General features: G+C 48.4%; 1 protein-coding gene across 15 annotated transcripts in view; it reads right to left on the reverse strand.

Annotated features, from left to right (window-relative positions):
* Positions 1–9,862: 9,862 nt before the first annotated feature.
* Positions 9,863–19,125, reverse strand: part of NDST1 (N-deacetylase and N-sulfotransferase 1) — a 73,473-nt gene continuing 64,210 nt past the window's right edge. For all 15 annotated transcript variants that reach the window (XM_055285615.2, XM_063643169.1, XM_055285618.2 and 12 more), the window contains 3 exons: positions 18,289–18,398; positions 16,213–16,315; positions 9,863–14,853 (listed from right to left, as the gene is read on the reverse strand). In XM_055285615.2, the coding sequence (XP_055141590.1) occupies positions 14,734–14,853; positions 16,213–16,315; positions 18,289–18,398 (333 nt within the window). In that variant the 3' untranslated portion in view covers positions 9,863–14,733. The remainder of the gene's footprint in view (positions 14,854–16,212; positions 16,316–18,288; positions 18,399–19,125) is intronic.

Here is a 19,125-nt window from a genome sequence, read left to right on the forward strand (position 1 = left end):
ATTCAGTGTCTGCCAGGGCCTAAGAGAAGAGAAGAATGAGGAATGACCACTTACTGCTATGAGGTTTCTTCTTGAGGTGATGAAATGTTCTGGAATTAGATAGTGGTGATGGTTGCACAATTTGCTAAAAACCACTGAATTATACACTTTAAAGTATTATTTTGTGTATGTAAATTATATTTCAATTTAAGAAAACAGAGCTGCCTTGAATGCCATATATGTATTTTTATTGTGGTGAAATACATATAACATAAAATTTGCCATTTTAACCATTTTAAAGTGCACAATTTAGTGGCATTAGTACATTCACAATGTTACACAACCATCGTTACTATCTATTGTCAACATTCTCCATCACCCAAGGAGAAACTCTGTGCTCCTTAAGCAATAACTCCCATCCTCCCTCTCCCCTCAGCCATGGTAACCTCTAACCTACTTCTTATCTCTATGAATTTGCCTATTCTAGATATTTAGTATAAAGGAAATCAGACAATATTCGTCTTTTTGTGTGTCTGGCTTATTTTATTTCACATAATGTTTTCAAGGCTAATTTATGTTGTACCATGTATCAGAATTTCTTCCTTCCTTTTTTGTGGTGGAATAATATTCCATTGTATTATATACCACATTTTATTTGCTCATTCATCTATTGATGGACACTGTGTTCTTTCCAGCTTTTGGTTACTGTGAATACTGTTTAACCTTTTGATGAAACACTCAACTGTTTTCCACAGTAGCTGTACCATTTCACATTCCCACCAGCAATGTATAAGAGTTCCAGTTTCTCCACATCCTCATCAAAACTTATTTACCTTAAAAAAAAAAAAATTATAGCCGGCCACATGTGGTGGCTCATGCCTGTAATCCTAGAACTTTGGGAAGCCCAGGTGGGCAGATCAGCTGAGGTCAGGGGTTCCAGATCAGCCTGGCCAACATGGTGAAACCCCATCTCTACTAAAAATACAAAAATTAGCCAGGCCTGGTGGTGGATGCCTGGAGACTGAGGCAGGAGAATTACTTGAACTCGGGAGGTGGAAGGTGCAGTGAGCCGAGATCACACCACTGCACTCCAGCCTGCGTGACAGAGCAAGACTCTGTCTCAAAAAAAAAAAAAAAAAAATTATAGCCATCCTAGTAGGTGAGAAGTGGTTTTGATTTGCATTTCACTAATGACTAATGTGTTGAGCACCTTTTCATGAGTGTGTTGGCCACTGTATGTCTTCTTTGGAGAAACATCCATTCAAGTCATTTCCCCATTTTTTAATTGGATTGTTTGTCTTTTTGTTGTTGAGTTGTTCTTTATATTTTTTGGATATTAGGCCCTTATGAGACATATGATTTGCAAATATTTTCTCCCGTTATGTGGATTGTCTCTTAACTCTCTTTATAGTGTCCTTTATTCTTTCTTTCTTTTTTGAGACAGGGTCTTGCTCTGTCACCCAGGCTGAAGTGCAATGACGCAGTCTTGGTTCACTGCAACCTCCACTTCCCAGGCTGAAGGGGTCATCCCACCTCAGCCTCCCAAGTAGCTAGGACCACAGGCACACCACCATGCCAAGTTAATTGTTGTATTTTTTGCAGAGATGGGGTTTCACCATGATGCCCAGGCTGGTCTTGAACTTCTGCTCTCAAGTGATCCACCCACCTAGGTCTCCCAAAGTGCCAGGATTACAGGTGTGAGCCACGGTGCCTGGCCTTAATGGTGTCCTTTGACAAACAAAAGTCTTTTAAATTTTAATGAAGACAAATTTATTTTTTTCTTTGTCGCCTGTGCTTTTCGTGTCATATTTAAGAAACCATTACCAAATTCAAGGTCATAGATATTTGCACTTATGTTTCTAATAGTTCTAAGTTTATCTCTTAAATTTAAGTCTTTGATCAATTTTCACTTAGTCTTGGCATATGGTATGTGGTAAGGGTTCAACTTCATTCTTTTGCATGTGATATCCAGGTTTTGGAGCACTATTCTTTCTCCAGTGAAAGGTCTTAGCACCCTTGTCAAAAATCAATTGGCAATAGATGTGAGGGCTTGTTTCTGGGCTCTCAATTCTACCCCAGGGTCTGTATGTCTATCCTATGCCAGTAGCACGCTTATAATTACTGTAGATTTGCAGAAGTTTTGTTTTCTTGTTTTGCTTTGTTTTTGAGACAGAGTCTCACTCTGTTGCCCAGGCTGGAGTGCAGTGGTGCGATCTCGGCTCACTGCAACCTCTGCCTCCCGGGTTCAAGTGATTCTCCAGCCTCAGTCTCCCAAGTAGCTGGGACTACAGGCATGTGCCACCGTTTCCAGCTGATTTTTGTATTTTTAGTAGAGACAGGATTTTGCCATGTTGGCCAGGCTGGTCTCGAACTCCCAATCTCAGATGATCCACCCACCTCGGCCTCCCAAAGTCCTGGGATTACAGGTGTAAGCCACCGTGCCCAGCCTGCAGTAAGTTCTGAAATCAGAAAGCATGAATCCTGCAACTGTGTCATTTTTTTTCAAGATTGTTTTGGCTATTCTGGGTCTCTTGTAATTCCACATGAATATTAGGAATTTTCATATTAGGAATTTTTTTTTCGTTTCTGGAAAAAAACCTATTGGATTTTGATAGGAATTGCAAAAAATCTGTATATTCCTTAACAATACTAAGTCTTCTAATCAAACATGGGATGTCTTTCCATTCACTTAGATCTTTAATTTCTTCACGAAATGTTTTATAGTTTTCTGTATTCAAGTCTCTCACCTCCTTGATTAAATTATTCCTATATATTTTATTTTTATTTATTATTATTATTACTTTGAGAAGGAGTTTACCTCTTGTTGCCTAGGCTGGAGTGCAGCGGCACGATCTCAGCTCACCACAACCTCCACCTACAGGGTTCAAGTGATTCTCCTGCCTCAGCCTCCCAAGTAGCTGGGATTACAGGCATGTGCCACCACACCCAGCTCATTTTGTACTGTTAGTAGGGATGCGGTTTCACCATGTTGGCCAGGCTGATCTCAAACTCCTGACCTTGGGTGATCCACCCGCCTCGGCCTCCCAAAGTTCCAGGATTAGAGGTGTCAGCCACCACGCCCAGCCTATATTTTATTCTTTTTGATGCTATCATAAGTAGAATTGTTTTCTTAACTTCCTTTTTGGATTGTTCATTATAGTGTATAGAAAAATTCAATGGATTTTGTGTATTGATTTTGATCCTGAAATTTTGCAAAATTCACTTATTAACTCTAATAGTTTGTGTATGTGTATGAATTCTTCTGGGTTTTCTAGGCATTAAGATCATGTCATCTATAAGTAGAGATGGTATTACTTCTTCCTTTCCAATTTGGATGCCTTTTGTTTTTTTCTTGCCTAATTGCTCTGGCTAGAACTTCCAGTATTGTGTTGAGTATAAGTTTCTAATCTTAACTAGAAGTTATGAAAACAGACATCCTTGTCTTGTTCCTCATCCTAGGGGAAATGCTTTCAGTTTTTCACCATTAAGAATGATGTCACTTGAGCCCAGGAGCTCTAGACCAGCCTGGGCAACATGGCGAGACCCTGTCTCTACAACAAAAATAAAAAATTAGCCAGGCGTGGCACATGCCTGTAGTCCCAGCAATTTGGGAGGCTGAGGTGGGAGGATCGCTTGAGTCTGGGAGGTCGAGGTTGCAGTAAGCCACAACTGTGCCACTGCACTCCAGCCTGGGCAACAGAGCGAGATCCTGTCTCAAAAAAAAAGTTATGTTAGCTGTGAGTTTTTCACATATGGCATTTATCATGTTGAAAGAGTTCTTTTCTAGTACTAGTTTGTTAAGCGTTTATATCATGAAAGGGTGTTGGATTTTGTCAGATGCTTTTTCTGCATCAGTTGAGATGATCATGTGGTTTTTTTCCCCTTCATTCTAATAATGTGGTACATTACTTTGCTTTTCTTTTTTTTTTTTTTTTTTTTTTTTTTTTGAGACGGAGTCTTGCTCTGTCGCCCAGGCTGGAGTGCAGTGGCGCGATCTCGGCTCACTGCAAGCTCCGCCTCCTGGGTTCACGCCATTCCCCTGCCTCAGCCTCTCTGAGTAGCTGGGACTACAGGCGCCCGCCACCACGCCCGGCTAATTTTTTGTATTTTTAGTAGAGATGGGGTTTCACCGTGGTCTTGATCTCCTGACCTCGTGATCCGCCCGCCTCGGCCTCCCAAAGTGCTGGGATTACAAGCGTGAGCCACCGCGCCCGGCCCCACTTTGCTTTTCATATGTTGAACCACCCTTGCATTCCTGGGATAAAACCCACTTGATCATGGCATATAATTTTTTTGTTTTGTTTTTTTTCTTTGAGATGGATTCTCACTTTATCACCCAGGCTGGACTGCACTGTCACAATCTTGGCTCACTGCAACCTCCGCCTCCTAGGTTCAAGCGATTCTCCTGGCTCAGCTCCCGAGTAGCTGGGATTACAGGTGCATGCTGCCATGCCTGGCTAATTTTTGTATTTTTAGTAGAGTTGGGGTTTTGCCATGTTGGCCAGGCTGGTCTTGAACTCCTGACCTCAGGTGATCCACCTGCCTCAGCCTCCCAAAGTGCTGGGATTACAGGCATGAGCCACTGCACCTGGCCTGCAATTTTCTTTTCTTGTAGAGTCTTAGTTTCAGTATCAAGGTAATGCTTGGCCTCATAGAATGAGTTGGGAAATGTTCTCTCCTCTTTAGCTTTTTGGTAAGAGTTTAAGAGAAGGGCCGGGTGCAGTGGCTCACGCTTGTAATCCCAGCACTTTGGGAGGCCGAGGCGGGTGGATCACGAGGTCAGGAGATCGAGACCACGGTGAAACCCCGTCTCTACTAAAAATACAAAAAATTAGCCGGGCGTGGTGGCGGGCGCCTGTAGTCCCAGCTACTCGGAGAGGCTGAGGCAGGAGAATGGCGTGACCCCAGGAGGCAGAGCTTGCAGTGAGCCAAGATTGCACCACTGCACTCCAGCCTGGGTGCCTGGGTGGCAGAGCAAGACTCCGTCTCAAAAAAAAAAAAAAAAAAAAAAAAAAGAGTTTAAGAGAAAGATTGATGTTAATTCTCCTTTAAATGTTTTGTAGAATTCACTGATGATGCCACCTGGTGGTAGGCATTTCTTTGCTGGGAGTTTTTTGATTACCGATTCAATCTCCTGACTTGTTACAGGCCTATTCAGATTTTCTATTTCCTCTTGAGTCAGTTTTGGTAGTTTGTGTGCCTCTAGGAATTTGTCCATTGCATCCAGAGCATCTGATTTTTTAACGTGCAGCTGCTTATAGCAGTCTCTCGTGTTCCTTGTTTTCCTGTGAAGTTGGTGTTGTGTGTGTGTGTGTTTTGAAGGGTCATTCTCAGTGCCTCAGATCACCCACCACTTCCATTTCAAGGTTCCAGGAAGAACAATCAAATGTAATGAGTTTCCACATTGAGTGGGCTGCTTGACTCCTCAGCCCATCCTGATCTGCCTCAGGACAAAGGTGGCAGTGCCACCCCCAGGCTCAGGCTCAGAAATGGGGTCTGTATGTGTGTGATACCAGGTACTGGCAAAGACTTCACTGAGCACTCACTGTGTAGCAGCCTCCTGCTGAGGGCTTTCCAGACACTGTCTCTTCATTCCTCACAACATCTCTGTCACCTCAGTCCTGTGACTATCCCCACTTCACAAAAGCAGAGACTGAGGCTCAGAGACATGAAGTACTTGACCAAGGTCACACAGCCAATACTGAGCCTGTATTTGAAAACAGATCTACCCAGCTGTGCATATTCTGACTACTGTACTGCACATCCTATTCCTTCCCAAGGGAGAACACCCCAGAATGGGGCAAAGGCCAAGGAATTCAAGCTCCAGTTTTTACCCCCACTCCCTGAAAGGTGTAATAGAGCAGAGCTTCTCCAAGTACCCATGCAGAGGAGCCCTCCATCTGCTGCCATGCAGAGCAGTAAATACCCTCCACCCACTGACCAGAGGCACCCATGGAAAAGCACAGTGCAGAATAGCCTGAGGGTACACACCAGCAGGGCGTGCATGCGCACTCAACTGTTTGTATATGTAAAACAATTTCTGGAAAGATCCACAGAAACTGCTAATGGTGGTTTCCTCTGAAGAAGTGAGTTGGAGGACAAAGGTCAGGGAGTGGAAGGAGACATACATCTCGCACCATTCCCTGTTTGTACTTCTGTTTTAGATTTGTAGGTACACATACTGTTAGGCACCTTTAACAGCTTCCCAGGATCACCCAGTCCCCAGCCCTAAAAAGGGCAGGGCCAGGCTCGGTGAATTGTCCCCACTCTGCCTCATGGTCATGGCACTTTCCTGTGCCAGGACACATTCCCAGCCTCAGGCCCAGGGGGCAGGGCAGCCTAGTGGACTCCAGGCTGTGGAGTCTCATGGACCAATACTACCAGCTCTGTGATCCTGGCAGAGTTACTTAACCTCTCTGAACTCAAATTCCTCAAATATACAATGGGAATGATAATACCTACCTCAGAGGATTGTTATGAAGATTAAAAGAGGCCGGGCAACGTGGCTGATGCCTGTAATCCCTGCACTTTGGGAGGCTGAGGCAGGAGGATCATTTGAGGCCGGGAGTTCAAGACCAGCCTGGGCCACATGGCAAAACCCCATCTTTACAAAAAATACAAAATAATTAGCCAGGTGTGGTGGTGCATGCCTGTAATCCCAGCTACTCAGAAGGCTGAGGTGGGAGAATGGCTTGAGCCCAGGAGCTTGAGGCTGCAGTGAGCCGAGATCACTGCATTCCAACCTGGGTGACAGAGGGAGACACTGTCTCAAAAAGAAATAAAAAATTTTAAAGATAGCACTTGATAAGCAGAGGGTCTGCCTGACAGGATAAGAAATACTTTTTATTTATATTATTTAATTTATTGATGTTAATATTGATAATATTATTGCCCCACCACCATTAACCACCAGCCCGGTCTTCCCGGGAGGCATTCGTGCTGACTACACTGTGAGAGGCTAGGATAATAGTGCCCCCTGGTGGACACCTTTTGGACTGCATCTGATGAGTACCTATCATCTAGTACTACTAGAGAAAGAACAGGAGTCAAAATTCAGTTCCATTTCTTCCTTTTTACCCCTAAATATTAGGTTGGTGCAAAAGTAATTTAATAAAACTAATACCTCACATGCACTTCATTAGATACTCTTTCATAACAGTAAAATAATCAAAACCAGAAAATTGAACATCGGTTGAATAGTATTATCTAATCCACACGGTCCATCTTGACATTCTGCTAGGTGTCCCTATGGTATCCTTTATAGCTAATTGTTTCATGGTCCAGGACCCCTCCAGGGTCACACATGGCATTTGATTACCACATCTCTTTAGTATCCTTTAATCCTGAACCATTTCTCAGCTTTTCTGTATCTTTCATCACCTTGACATTGTTGGAGTTCAGGCCAGTTATTTTGCAAAATGTCCCTCAATACGGATGTGTCTGTCTGTTCCCCTTGGCTGGATTCATGTCCCGTGTTTTTGTTAGGAATTTCCCAGGTGTTGCACTGGGTCCTTCCCATTGCATCATATCGGGAGACACATGGTGTCAATTTGTTCCAGCAATGGTGATATTAACCCTAGCTCCCCCGTCTGTCAGCTCGGGGAAGCTAAGCTCCCAGGGCCAGAGAGGAGTTGAGACTGGCCTATAGTCACAGGAAGGTTAGGCTCCTCAGCTCAGGGTCTTCACGAATGCTTAGGATAAATGCAGCAAGGCAAGAAATTCATCACCGGCACCTAGGCCTCCTCCAGATCCTAACTCCATAGGAGCTTAAGGGCTGGGTAAAGCAGTGTTGGCCTTCATCGCGTCGTCGTGTAAGTCTAGCTGCTTGGAGTCCCCCTTTCTGCTTTGTCCATTTCTATTTTTCATTAAGACTTTTTCATTCCACAAATGATATACAAATACATTATACTTGTCTTATATATATTTCAGCCAAGGCTGAAGTCTCCTTTGAAAGTTCCCCTTCTCAGTCTTTCCTCCCCTAATATCAGTTTGATGTGACATACGTCTATCTACAACCCCAGGAAAAATACAAACTGTAGTGTTCTCTTTCCATGATGGTCACATTGTATAGGTCTGTCATAGAAACTTCCCTGGCAGGGCTTGGAAACTGAGCTCATTACTTTCAACTGAACCATCATTACAGTGAATGGATACACTGGAGGTTACCTAGCTGAGCCCCTGTGGATGGACATCTAGGTTGTTCCCAGCGTTTTGCTATTGTGAAACACACTGCCCTACACGCATGATCCAGGCTTCTCCAAGGGAACTCCCCACCTCTAGAAGCCCGAACCACTCCTGGGGCACCAGATTTCCTGGGTGGACATCCCTGCGGGGGGTGAGGAGGGGCTGATGGGCTGCTATTCATTCAGCCTATTAGAACTGCAGGACTTTTAGGACCTCTGGAAGCAACTGGGCTGGGTTTTCACAATGTGTTTTGAGAAATCTTAGGGTTCCAAGATAGGCTGAGAGACAGGGAGGAGGTGAGCTGGGAAGAGTCCAGAGCTTCACTCCCACTCCAACCACAGAGCACCCCCACCTTTACCTGGTTTTCAATTAAGTGATTCTTTCAAAACAGAATCTCAGCTGTATTTAAATTCAAAAATCCCTGTTGCAGGCTGACCCCTCAGCTGGCACAGTCACCTTTCTGCACCAGCCTCTGGATCTGCTCTTGTCCATGCAGCCTCCAGCTGTGTTCTTGCTGGTGCGGGCCACCTGACCCAAGCCAAGCTCCCAGGTGACGAACTCCAAAGAGGGCTCTGCAGGTGCTGCCCTTGTGCCATCAGAGGTGGCACTGTGGTACGTTCACTTTGAACATACTGGGTCCTGGGAAGCAGGACTGCCCAGCTGCGTCCCCAGCATGCCCCTCCTCTGCCCCTCAGAAGCTGTGCACATTTCTGGGTACCGTCTCTGACATACATGGTGGCCTGGTTCCGTGTTCCCAAACTTCCCTGAACACCAAGGAGTCTGTTAAAGTACACAGTACTGGGTCCCACCCCAGAGGTTCTGAGTGAGCAGATTTTGGGGGAGCCCAGGAATGTATATTGTTTAAAGCTTCCCAAGGGGATTCTGAAGGAGCACGTCTGATCAACTGCATTGCAGACACTGGCCTGGGCCCCTCCCTACCTGTGAACTCTCCTTCTCCAGGCCAATCTCGAGTCTGGCCCTCAATTAGGCTGTGAGGGCTTCAGTCATTTGTTTTACCCTGTTTTCCTGGACAGTGGGGCTCTCCGTATTAATTAGAACCCATAGGAACCATGGATCTGAGCCAGAGTTTCCCACTCTGAGCCAGAGTTACACTGGCTGCCTCAGTGTACTGGAGGGCTCGTTAAAAATTCCTCAGTGTACTGGAGGGCTCCTTAAAGATGTTGGGCCCCACCCCACATCTGCTGGAGTTGAATCTCTGGAAGTAGACCCGGGAATCTTCATGTTTTAGGCAAGTTCTTCAAGTGAGGCCACGGAGTCCAACTCCCTCCATGCGGGTAAAAGTGAGGGAAATGGGATAAAACAGTAAAAGTGGCTTGCCCCCAGCTACAATATACATTATTAGCAGAAATGGTTCCAGTCCCCAAGTCTCTTCTCGGTCCAGTGCCCGACCCCCAGGGCTTCTGAGCAATCCAGCTTGTCTGAGGGCTCCTGTCATCCGAGATGCCCCCTGTGGCTGCCCCGGGATAGGCCTCTGCTGTATCTGGGAAATCTTCCATTTATAACCCAGTGAAAATGATCTGTGTTGACCAAGTCACCATGTGTATAGGTGTGTGCATACATGTGGGCACGTGTGCATGCCTGAGGTGGCAGGGACAAGCGGGCTTTGGTCATGCATGAAAACACCCCTACTCCACTCTTCCCTGCAGGCCTTGCAAAAAGGTCAGACAGGACCAAGGTGTACAAACAGAACCCCACTTTATTAGCAGTTAGTTCGAGATTGTACATTAATGGAGGAAGGTCTCACCTTTAACACAACCCAAAACGGCTGGTTTGAGAGCGCTCATCAGGCAAACTGGGTAGCACCCACTCTCCCCACCCCCCTACAAGGGAAGGAAATCTCTGCCTGCTCCCCCAATGTGCCCCCCACCCTCTCCAGTCAGCCCTCTCCTCTCCCAGGAAATGACATGAATTTCATGCACAAATTACAAAAGGAGCCCTCTTGCTAATAATAAAAGCTAACACGGTCATAGAAAACCCTCTCCTCCCTCATTCTCCTCCAGGGCCAGAAAGAGGGAGAGCAGGAGGGATGAACTTCTTAGGATAAAACACAGCCAGTTACCCCCAGGTTCCTGGCATTGACCCCACAAAACCCTATGCCCATCCCTTGGGGAAGCTGAAAACTCTCCAGCCGTCTGAGCTGGCAAGGGCAGCCAGCCCAGAGCTGTCAAGCCAGGAACCCAGTATTGCCTCAAGGGCCTGGGCAGCAGGGGGTCTAGGCACCCCCCCACCACCCATCCTCACATCAACTAGAGCAGAGCTGCCTCCTTTGATGTGTGAAAATCCCTGCTGTGGCCCCTATCTGCTCATTCTACAGATGAAGAAATTGAGGGCCTGGGAGGAAGATGGTCAGGCAGTTACCAAATGCACCCGGCTGGGATGAAATTTCACAGCTCCTGCCGCCAGCCAGGGCTCTTCTCACACCACAGCTTTCGGCAGGCAGTTCCCCATGTAGGCTTTTCCCTGCTGCAACCGAGAGCCTGGCTCTGCTCCAGTGCACACAGACCACGGGCCTCCAGGAAATGAAAACCCTGGGACCCCAAAATAGAAAGACAGAGACATATGATGTGTTTGGTGCCCTGTGGCCCATCCCCAGGGTCAAAGGCCCAGCCTTCAGGCATGCAGCCTCTTCCTTCCAGAGTCCTGTGTCCTTCCTTCCGAGGCCCAGATATTGTGGCCCTCTCTAGGGAGCCTTTCCAGGCCCCCCCAGAGCTCTTGCTCTAACTGGCCCCTCTGCTGTTTTGGCACTTGGTACAGGTGACAGCGGAGGCGCATCTTAGGCAGAAGTGAAGCTGTCAAGTCAGCACAAAAGGCAAAATCTCAAGTAGCCTAAATTATCCTTGAAAGTACAGGGGATAGAAGAAGTGGTTATGCGACACCATGAGCAAACAATTGGACAAATTCAGAATGTGGGGCTTCAACAAGACAGCAGGCCTAGGGCCTCAAAAACAGTGTCATTTAAAAACTCAAAGTGAGCCGAGGGAAGACCTTTCAGCATTCAAAGAGGTTTTAAAAACATAGTTAGAAAATGCAACGTGTGCACCGTGACTGGATGCTGATTCCAAAACTAGACATAAGTTACCTGGGAGACAATTGGGGGGATTTGAATACAGATTAGATAGCAGACATCATTGGGAAATGACTTCTCGTCTTGGCTGTGATACTGGGCCAATGTGTGGGACAATGCCCTAACTCTTAGGAGATGCAGGCTGAAGCTTTCAGGGATCAAGTTTCATGATGTTTGCAATGTACTTTTAAATTAGGACAGAGAACATATATGTACACAGAGAGAGAAAAATGAATGTGGCAAAATGTTAATAATTTTATATCTAGATGCTGGGGAGTGGGCATTCATAATTAAATGTTTGGTAAAACATTGTTGTACTTGCTTTCCCACTAACAAGCCCGTGGGCACAGCTCTGTGCTGGGACCACCAAACTCTGCAGGTCAGCGCAGCAGCTCTCCTCTGCTGGGAACAGATGGCTTCCTTAGCTGGGTCCAGAAGCACTGACTGCTCATCAGGGGGGCTCAGAAAAGGCCCATTTTTAAACTTCAGACTCATCCTCCAAGCAGCAGGATGCTCCACCACAGAAGGCTCTGGAACCCTGAACGACTGAGGCAGCTGCAGGTGATACTAGCACCTGCACCCACCCTGGGGCAAAGGCTCATGGAGGGGACCACAGAATAGACGGTGGAGCCACCTGAACAATTTCAGCTATTTCTCTCTCCTTTTTTTGGCCAAATGATTAGAGTGAATTGGTGGACATTGAAGACTGGCCTTGCTGGCCCACTCATCTGTGGCTTTCTCTTCTTGGGAGGGGGTGTCCGTGTACCCATTAGCCAACAGCCCCTCAGGCAGCTTATCTGCCTCTCCTACCCCCCATACCTGCAAGTCCCGGCAGTGTCTGGGCCTAGTGGGTCTTCAAGAAAGGTCTGTTAGTGGGAGGAGAAGTGGCAGCAGCGACCTAGGCAGGACTTGGAACATGTGGCAGGTCCAGTCCCCAGGCTTGCAGAAGGGTCCAGGCAACAATCCAGAAGATCTCTGCTGTCACAGGATTTCCAACCGCCTGCTCCTTCCCACAGCCAGAGGCAGAGAGAAGTGGAGCTCCTGCCCCAGGCCAGCCCACCTCTCCTGCCTTCCAGGCTCTGCGAGAGGCCTCCAGGCCCAGAGGGTAGATTTCAGAACCTGGGAGCTGTAAGATCCTCACCCATCCCGCAGCCCAGTCCCCTCACTGACGGATGGGACTCTGGAAGTCACTGCCCCTCTCTAGAAGCCCCTGGCTCCATGGTGTGGGCAAGTCTTCATAAGTGCACAAGCAGACATGCCACCCTGTCCTCAGACCCTTTGCTGCTCATCCTGCTGGCCCAACGATGCCCAAGGTTCCCAGGCTTGCAGGCCCCATTGGGAGGCATGATGGGGACACTGCTGTGTACACAGTGAAACCACCTGCAGCTGGTCCCACTGAGTGTCCAACTTTCTTCATCCCAGCAGAGAACTGGAGAAAAGGGAATCAGCTCAGAACAGACCCAGGTCCCCACAGGCTGGGGAAGGACCCCTTGAGGGAGAACACGACAGGGATGCAAACGCAGACCTCGGAATGAGAAGGCTCAAAGGCACCCTGGCTGGGAAGGAGTGGTTTGTCCCCATATCCTGGAATGACCATGGTGTGACGGAGGAAGGGACAGGAACCTGGCACAGAGTAGGGTCCCAAGGATGGGCTCAGAGGCAGTGTGGCATTGGAAGAGGAGCACAACGGGACTTGGAACTGGGAGCCTCGGGTTCAACGCTCAGCCCTGCTGCCAGCTGGCTCCATGACGTCGGCCCAACAGGCCACCTCCCCTTTCTGGCCCTGTTTCATACCCGTCAAAGGACCTTCCAGCCCCAAGATGCTAGAGTTTTCTGAACAAGACAAGGCTCTCCAGAAAGTATTTCCTGGGGTTCAGAGGGAAGCAGAATTTGGCAGTTGGAGGGGGCCAGGGAGAGGCACCCCAGCCTCAGTCACTTCACATTGTTAAACGGGGTGGGGTAGGAGCAGACCCCAACCAGAAATCAGCCCAGAGATCCCACTGTCTACAAGGGCATGGAGACAGTTCTGTGGGCCCTGGTGGGCATCCCAGCTCTCAGGGCAGCTCCCAGCCTAGCACCATGTGAGGGAGAGTGGGTGGGCCAGCTTTTGACCCCAGCTCTCCTAGCCCAGCCCTGGCTGTTTCCCTTGGCCAAAATCCCCTCAAGGTCACTGGACTTCACACAGCCCGATGTCCTGGAGAGAGCTGGTCTTCCCTGCGCATCTCACCACCTCTGTTCACCTAGGGTAGCCCCAGAGCAGCCACGGCACTGGGGAGGGCCCCTTCCTACTGTCTGCTCAGCCCCAGGCCACTGAGGACACAGCCTCCCTCCCTGCCACCTCATCTCTAGCTCTAAGACAGGGCGCCCCCTGAGACTGGGGCTTACCACCATTTTGTAAGACTGAATTAAAAACAAACCCAACCAAAAAAATAGAATATATATATATATATATACACATTATATATATATATAACACAGTGCGACCCCAGCACCCAGGGTATAAACTCTGGCACCAAAAAAAAAAAAAAACCAAAATATTAAAATACTTTAGCTTCTTAGTATTTGGGAGGTTAAAGGAGTCTCTGAGAGCCCTCGGCCACAGGTGGCTGAGCAAAGCTGTGGCCGGCAGTCTCACCAGCTCGCCCACGTCTGCCTGGGCCTGAGGCTGGGAGGGTGTGGGGACCGCGTCTGTACATGGGAACATGTTACTGGCAGACCCCTGGCCTGCCTCAGTCTTTTACCACAGGAAACACCACACATGTCATATCCCAGGGGGGAAGAAAGGGGTGCAGGTGGGGCCCAGAGAACTGGGCCCAATGGCAAGGCAGTGCCCCAACGCCCTGCGGGAAGCCTTGAGGATGGTGTGGATACTGTAGGAACCAGAGATTCTTTCCCCAGAACGGGAGGGTGAGATGTGAAGGTAGGAACCAGATGTGGAGGCTGGGAGTCCTCTCGAGGTGGCCACCCTCCCATCCAGCCTAGGACTGACTCCGGGGACCCAGCTGGCCCCTTGGAAGAGCCTGGCTCGAAACAGGGAAATGTCCAGTCTGTATGCCCCCACCAGGCTCTCCTCCCCTACAGCCTGGAGGACAGGGACATATGGCAGCGAATACTGAGGGGCGCCCTGTGGAAGCAGGGAGTGATGGGTGATGAGAGGGGACGGTTGGCGGAACACAGTGAGGGACAGAAAAGAGTCTCATGGACTCCCTCCTACCAGGAAGCAGCCTCCCCAGGAGCGGCTGGGAATGGAATGGACCTCTGCTGGCGAGGGAGGTCCCATAGGCCGCAGACCCAGCAGTGGGTGCTCCGAGGTGCTTGCAGACCCGCCTGGTTGCTCCCCCGGCCCCACCAGGCCTCCACAGAGTATTGCTCATAAGCGCGCAGCTGCCCTGGCCCAGCTTCCCACTCTGCAGCTCAGTCTGGCTCAGCGTGTGGTGGGACGTTCCAGCTGTCACAAACGTTCAGTCTGGCTGTGGTGGCCGAGGCTACCTGGTGTTCTGGAGGTCCTCTCGTAGCCAAGTGGGAAGTGTCTGGCCCATCTTGTACAGCAGCTTGGAGAGCTCGATGTTGTGGTCCCGGTAATAATCCTTCAGGAAGGCTCGGGACTGTAACGGGAAGGAAAGCTCAGACCTTGCATACTGACTTAAGAGTGACCTCCTCTTTAAAAATCACCATGCTCGGCCAGGCGCGGTGGCTCACGCCTGTAATCCCAGCACTTTGGGAGGCCGAGGCAGGTGGATCACCTGAGGTCAGGAGTTCAAGACCAGCCTGGCCAACATGGTGAAACCCCATTTCTACTAAAAATACAAAAATTAGCGGGGTGAGGTGGTGGGCGCCAGTAATCCCAGCTACTCGGGAGGCTGAGGCAAGAGAATCTTTTGAACTCGGGAAGTGCAGGTTGCAGTGAGCCAAGATCACGCGATTGCACTCCAGCCTGGGTGACAAAAGCGAAACTCCGTCTCAAAAGAAAACAAAAAAACAAAAAACCCACCATGTTGATGGCACCACCCCCCATACACATCTTATTTATCCACAATCTCCTTCTAAATGGTAGCCTCCAATAGCGAACTCCCAGTTGGCAGGAGCATCAAAATAGAGCTCACTAAGTCAAAATTCTTCTGATAGGGAGAGGAGAGAGAATTAATAATCAAAACCCAAGGCGGGGCAGGGCCAGGGCCAGGCACGGTGGTTCACGCCTATAATACCAGCACTATGGCAGGCTGAGTCGGGAAGATCGCTTGAACCCAGGGGGTCGAGGCTACTGTGAGCCATGATCATGCCACTGCACTCCAGCCTAGGCAACAGAACAAGACCCTGTCTCAAAAACAAAACAAAACAAAAAAAACAAAGCAAGTAGGAAAAGGAGGAAGTAACAAGACCCCCAGTCTGTGACCCTTTTTCTATATATTTTTAAAATTTCTTTTTTTCCCCCTATGTTTTTACACATGCTGTTCTTACCTACCCTCCCATTCCATAAGTCCAAATCCTATAAAATGGATCTCATCCTTCTAGGCGCAACTCTGGAGACCCCCATTCCTCCTTTAAGGAGCGCCTTTTTTACCCCTCTCAGGTTCAAGTGACATCCCCTTGTTCTGAATTCCCATAGCACTCGTGTGCCCTCTCTGACTACGCACAGTACTCTCTGCCTGTATTCTACTTAGCGGTGTTGGGACTCATACCCCTCCAAGACCAGGAGTTCCTTGAAGGCAGAGAACATGTCTGGCTCATCCTCAAAACCCCACAGCACTCAGCCCTTAGTAGAAGGTAACCAACACTTGTTTGACGAAATCAGTTCTGACCCACCATGTCCCAGCCCCCGTTTCCTCCTCTTACAAATACTGTCCAAGAAATGCTAAGGCCGTGAACGTGCTGAGTGCATGGTAAAGAAAAGACAACGCCCTCAACCCCATACAGGGACCCCTTATACTTATGCAGGTGCTACAGGTAGTGTGTCTACCACTTACATCCAAGTCCATCTCGGGATATTTCCGGCCCTTGCTTTTGCCCAGACACTTGGTTTTTCCTCCTTCGAGCAGTTGGCACCAAAATCCTTTCTTTGGATCAAACCTGTGGAGGTGGGAAAGTCTCTGGATGGGAGCTGGGTCAGCCCACCCACTTCCGACCTTAAAGCCATGTTCACGGACCCCAGGAATGGCAGAGCCCAGGGAATCTACTGCTCTTGAACCCACGTGGACTGTCAGAAGCTATGTGCCATCTGTGGGATCAAATGTGTCCTAGGCTGCACTAAATGTGCCTGTCCTACTTCCGGCAAACGGCAGCTCGCACATTCTGAGTCTTCTCTTCTCCAGCCTGAGCAGCCACAGCCGCTTCAGCAATCTACAACATGAACAGTTTCCCATCCTTCAATGTTCTGGGAAATCTTTTCTGGCATTCTCAATGCTGAGTAACTTTTTTTTTTTTTTAAACCCAAGAAGGCTTCTTTACCCCTCCCAGCATCATTGGGGGAGAGGGGTGTTTAGTGGAGGTTCTTTTGCTTTTTAATAAATTTCATCTTTATCAAAACATGCAGTATCCACAGCTGCACTTAAGCATGCCTATCACTGGAGAGTTTCATTTTTTGGAGTAAACTTCAGAAATGACGCAGCAAGACTGCCAACATCATCCTGTCTTCAAAGGCATTTTTGGGATATGAGATCCGAAGCTGTTATGGGAAGGGAGGAATACTGACATCAGAATTTAGCCCTGGATCAGGAACTATGAGGAGATTCTTGAGCATGAGGGCATCAAGAAAACAGAATTCCCATGAATAGCAGAAGAGAACAGAGATTTCTGAATGGGTCACAGGATAGGTATTGACGATGACGATGATGATGGTGATGATGATGATGACAAGGACAACAGCAGCTACCATTTATTTAGCACTTAGTGCATGCCAAGCTCTCAGCTAAGAGCCCCACATGAAGCTTTCATCCAATTCAGTGACCTTCAGGATGCAGGGATTACTATCTTTATCCCCAACTTACGATGAGGAAAGTGAGGCTTGAAAGACTGAGGAAATGGATGTGGGGCCCTAACCCAGGCATCTCTGACACCATGGCCCACAGCCTCAGCAGGTGGCCCTTTCTCCCTCACGGTGAAGGACTGACTTCCCTTCTCCCTTCAACTCCCACGACAGTGAAGATGGAATATTCTTGTTGCAAAACTTTCCCAAGAATGGAGCCAGGGAGGGTGACTTGATTCCTCCTTCTCTTGGGGTCCCATCATCCAGCTGAGTGTGTCACTTATCTGTGACATAGCACTCCTGTGACATAGCAGCCTTTCCTAGCTCTGAGCCCATGCAATGCGGGCAGGCCCTTACTCATAGTGGGAGGGCGTTCTCAACGCATTTGCACCAGGTTCTGAGTGAGTAAGGTTATTAACTGTCAACAACATTTGTGTTTCCTTTTCCTGAAATCATAAGTCAAAATCTAATGCTGGCCGGGGGCGGTGCCTCATGCCTGTAATCCCAGCACTTTGGGAGGCTGAAGTAGGCAGATCATTCGAGACCAGGCTGAGCAACATGGTGAAACCCCTTCTCTACAAAACATACAAAAATTAGCCAGGCATGGTGGCACATGTCTGCGGTCCCAAGCTACTCAGGAAGCTGAGGTGGGAGGATCACTTGAGCCTGGGAGGTTGAGGTTGCAGTGAGCCAAAATCACGCCACTGCACTCCAGCCTGGGCAACAGTGACCCTGTCTTTTAAAAAAAAAAAAAAAAAAAGCTAATGCTAAGAAAATCTCGTGGGAATTAGGGCTGCTCATTACTGATCTAATTTACTTACATAAAACACTCTGAAAATGTTCAGCCCAGACCAAAGAGAACACCCCATGATGGTCTGACCAGAGTAGAACAGATTCATCACCTCCCTTTTTCTTAAGGTGATACGTTTAACAATATGACTTAAGTCATATTAATAACTTTTCATACTTGCTGACTCTAATTAACTTCTCTCTCTCATAATTATTCAAGCCTTTGGCTTTTTTGGCCCAGGTGCCTTATCAGGGAAATAACCTGCAGAAAGGCAAAGGCAACACTCACGCCAAGGTTTTGTGGTAGTCAATGGTGTTGGTCACCCCAAGGAACTTCTGCACCATGTCCATCACTTTGGCAGGTTCTGTGCGTAGCAGTTTGCCATCTAAGACCAGAATCTGGAAAGGGAGAAAGGGGATCGGGATCTGCTTTGACTTCGGTGGCAAACAAGGGCAACAGCCACAGCAGCAGGAATGGGCCTGCTTATAAATATGGGACCCTGCACCCTCTAGAATCTGGCTCCTCCTCCCCTGTTGAAGGGCAGGTATCCCCAAGCTCAGGCCTCTGTGGTCTCACGCCTGCTTTCTACAAGCTTCTGCTGCCCAATGCCATTTCTCCTAGAATTTAAGCTCTCACCAAAACCCTGCCTGCCCCTCAGGTCCCTACAAACATCCCTCTCTGGCCTCTCTCTGAGCTTCCAGTCCATGTCACTCTCCTGCTCAAACACTCCACAAGTTTGCCTAAAAGGCCTGGTATGGTTGGGCATGGCCGGGCACGGTGGCTCACACCTGTAATCTCAGCACTTTGGGATGCTGGGGCGGGCAGATCACTTGAGGTCAGGAGTTCAAGACCAGCCTGGCCAACATGGTGAAATCCCATCTCTACTAAAAATACAAAAATTATCTGGGCGTGGTGGCGCATGCCTGTAATCCCAGCTACTTGGGAGGCTGAGGTGGAAGAAAGGCTTGAACCTGGGAGGCAGAGGTTGCAGTGAGCCAAGATCGTGCCACTGCACTCTAGGCTGGGAGACAGAGCGAGACTCCATCTCTAAATAAATAAATAAATAAATAGCCTGGTATGATTGGGCTCCTGCCTGCCCCTCCAATCAGGCTCTCCCTCCATCAC

This window comes from Symphalangus syndactylus, chromosome 7 (genome assembly GCF_028878055.3).
Source record: "Symphalangus syndactylus isolate Jambi chromosome 7, NHGRI_mSymSyn1-v2.1_pri, whole genome shotgun sequence".
Lineage (NCBI taxonomy): Eukaryota > Metazoa > Chordata > Mammalia > Primates > Hylobatidae > Symphalangus > Symphalangus syndactylus.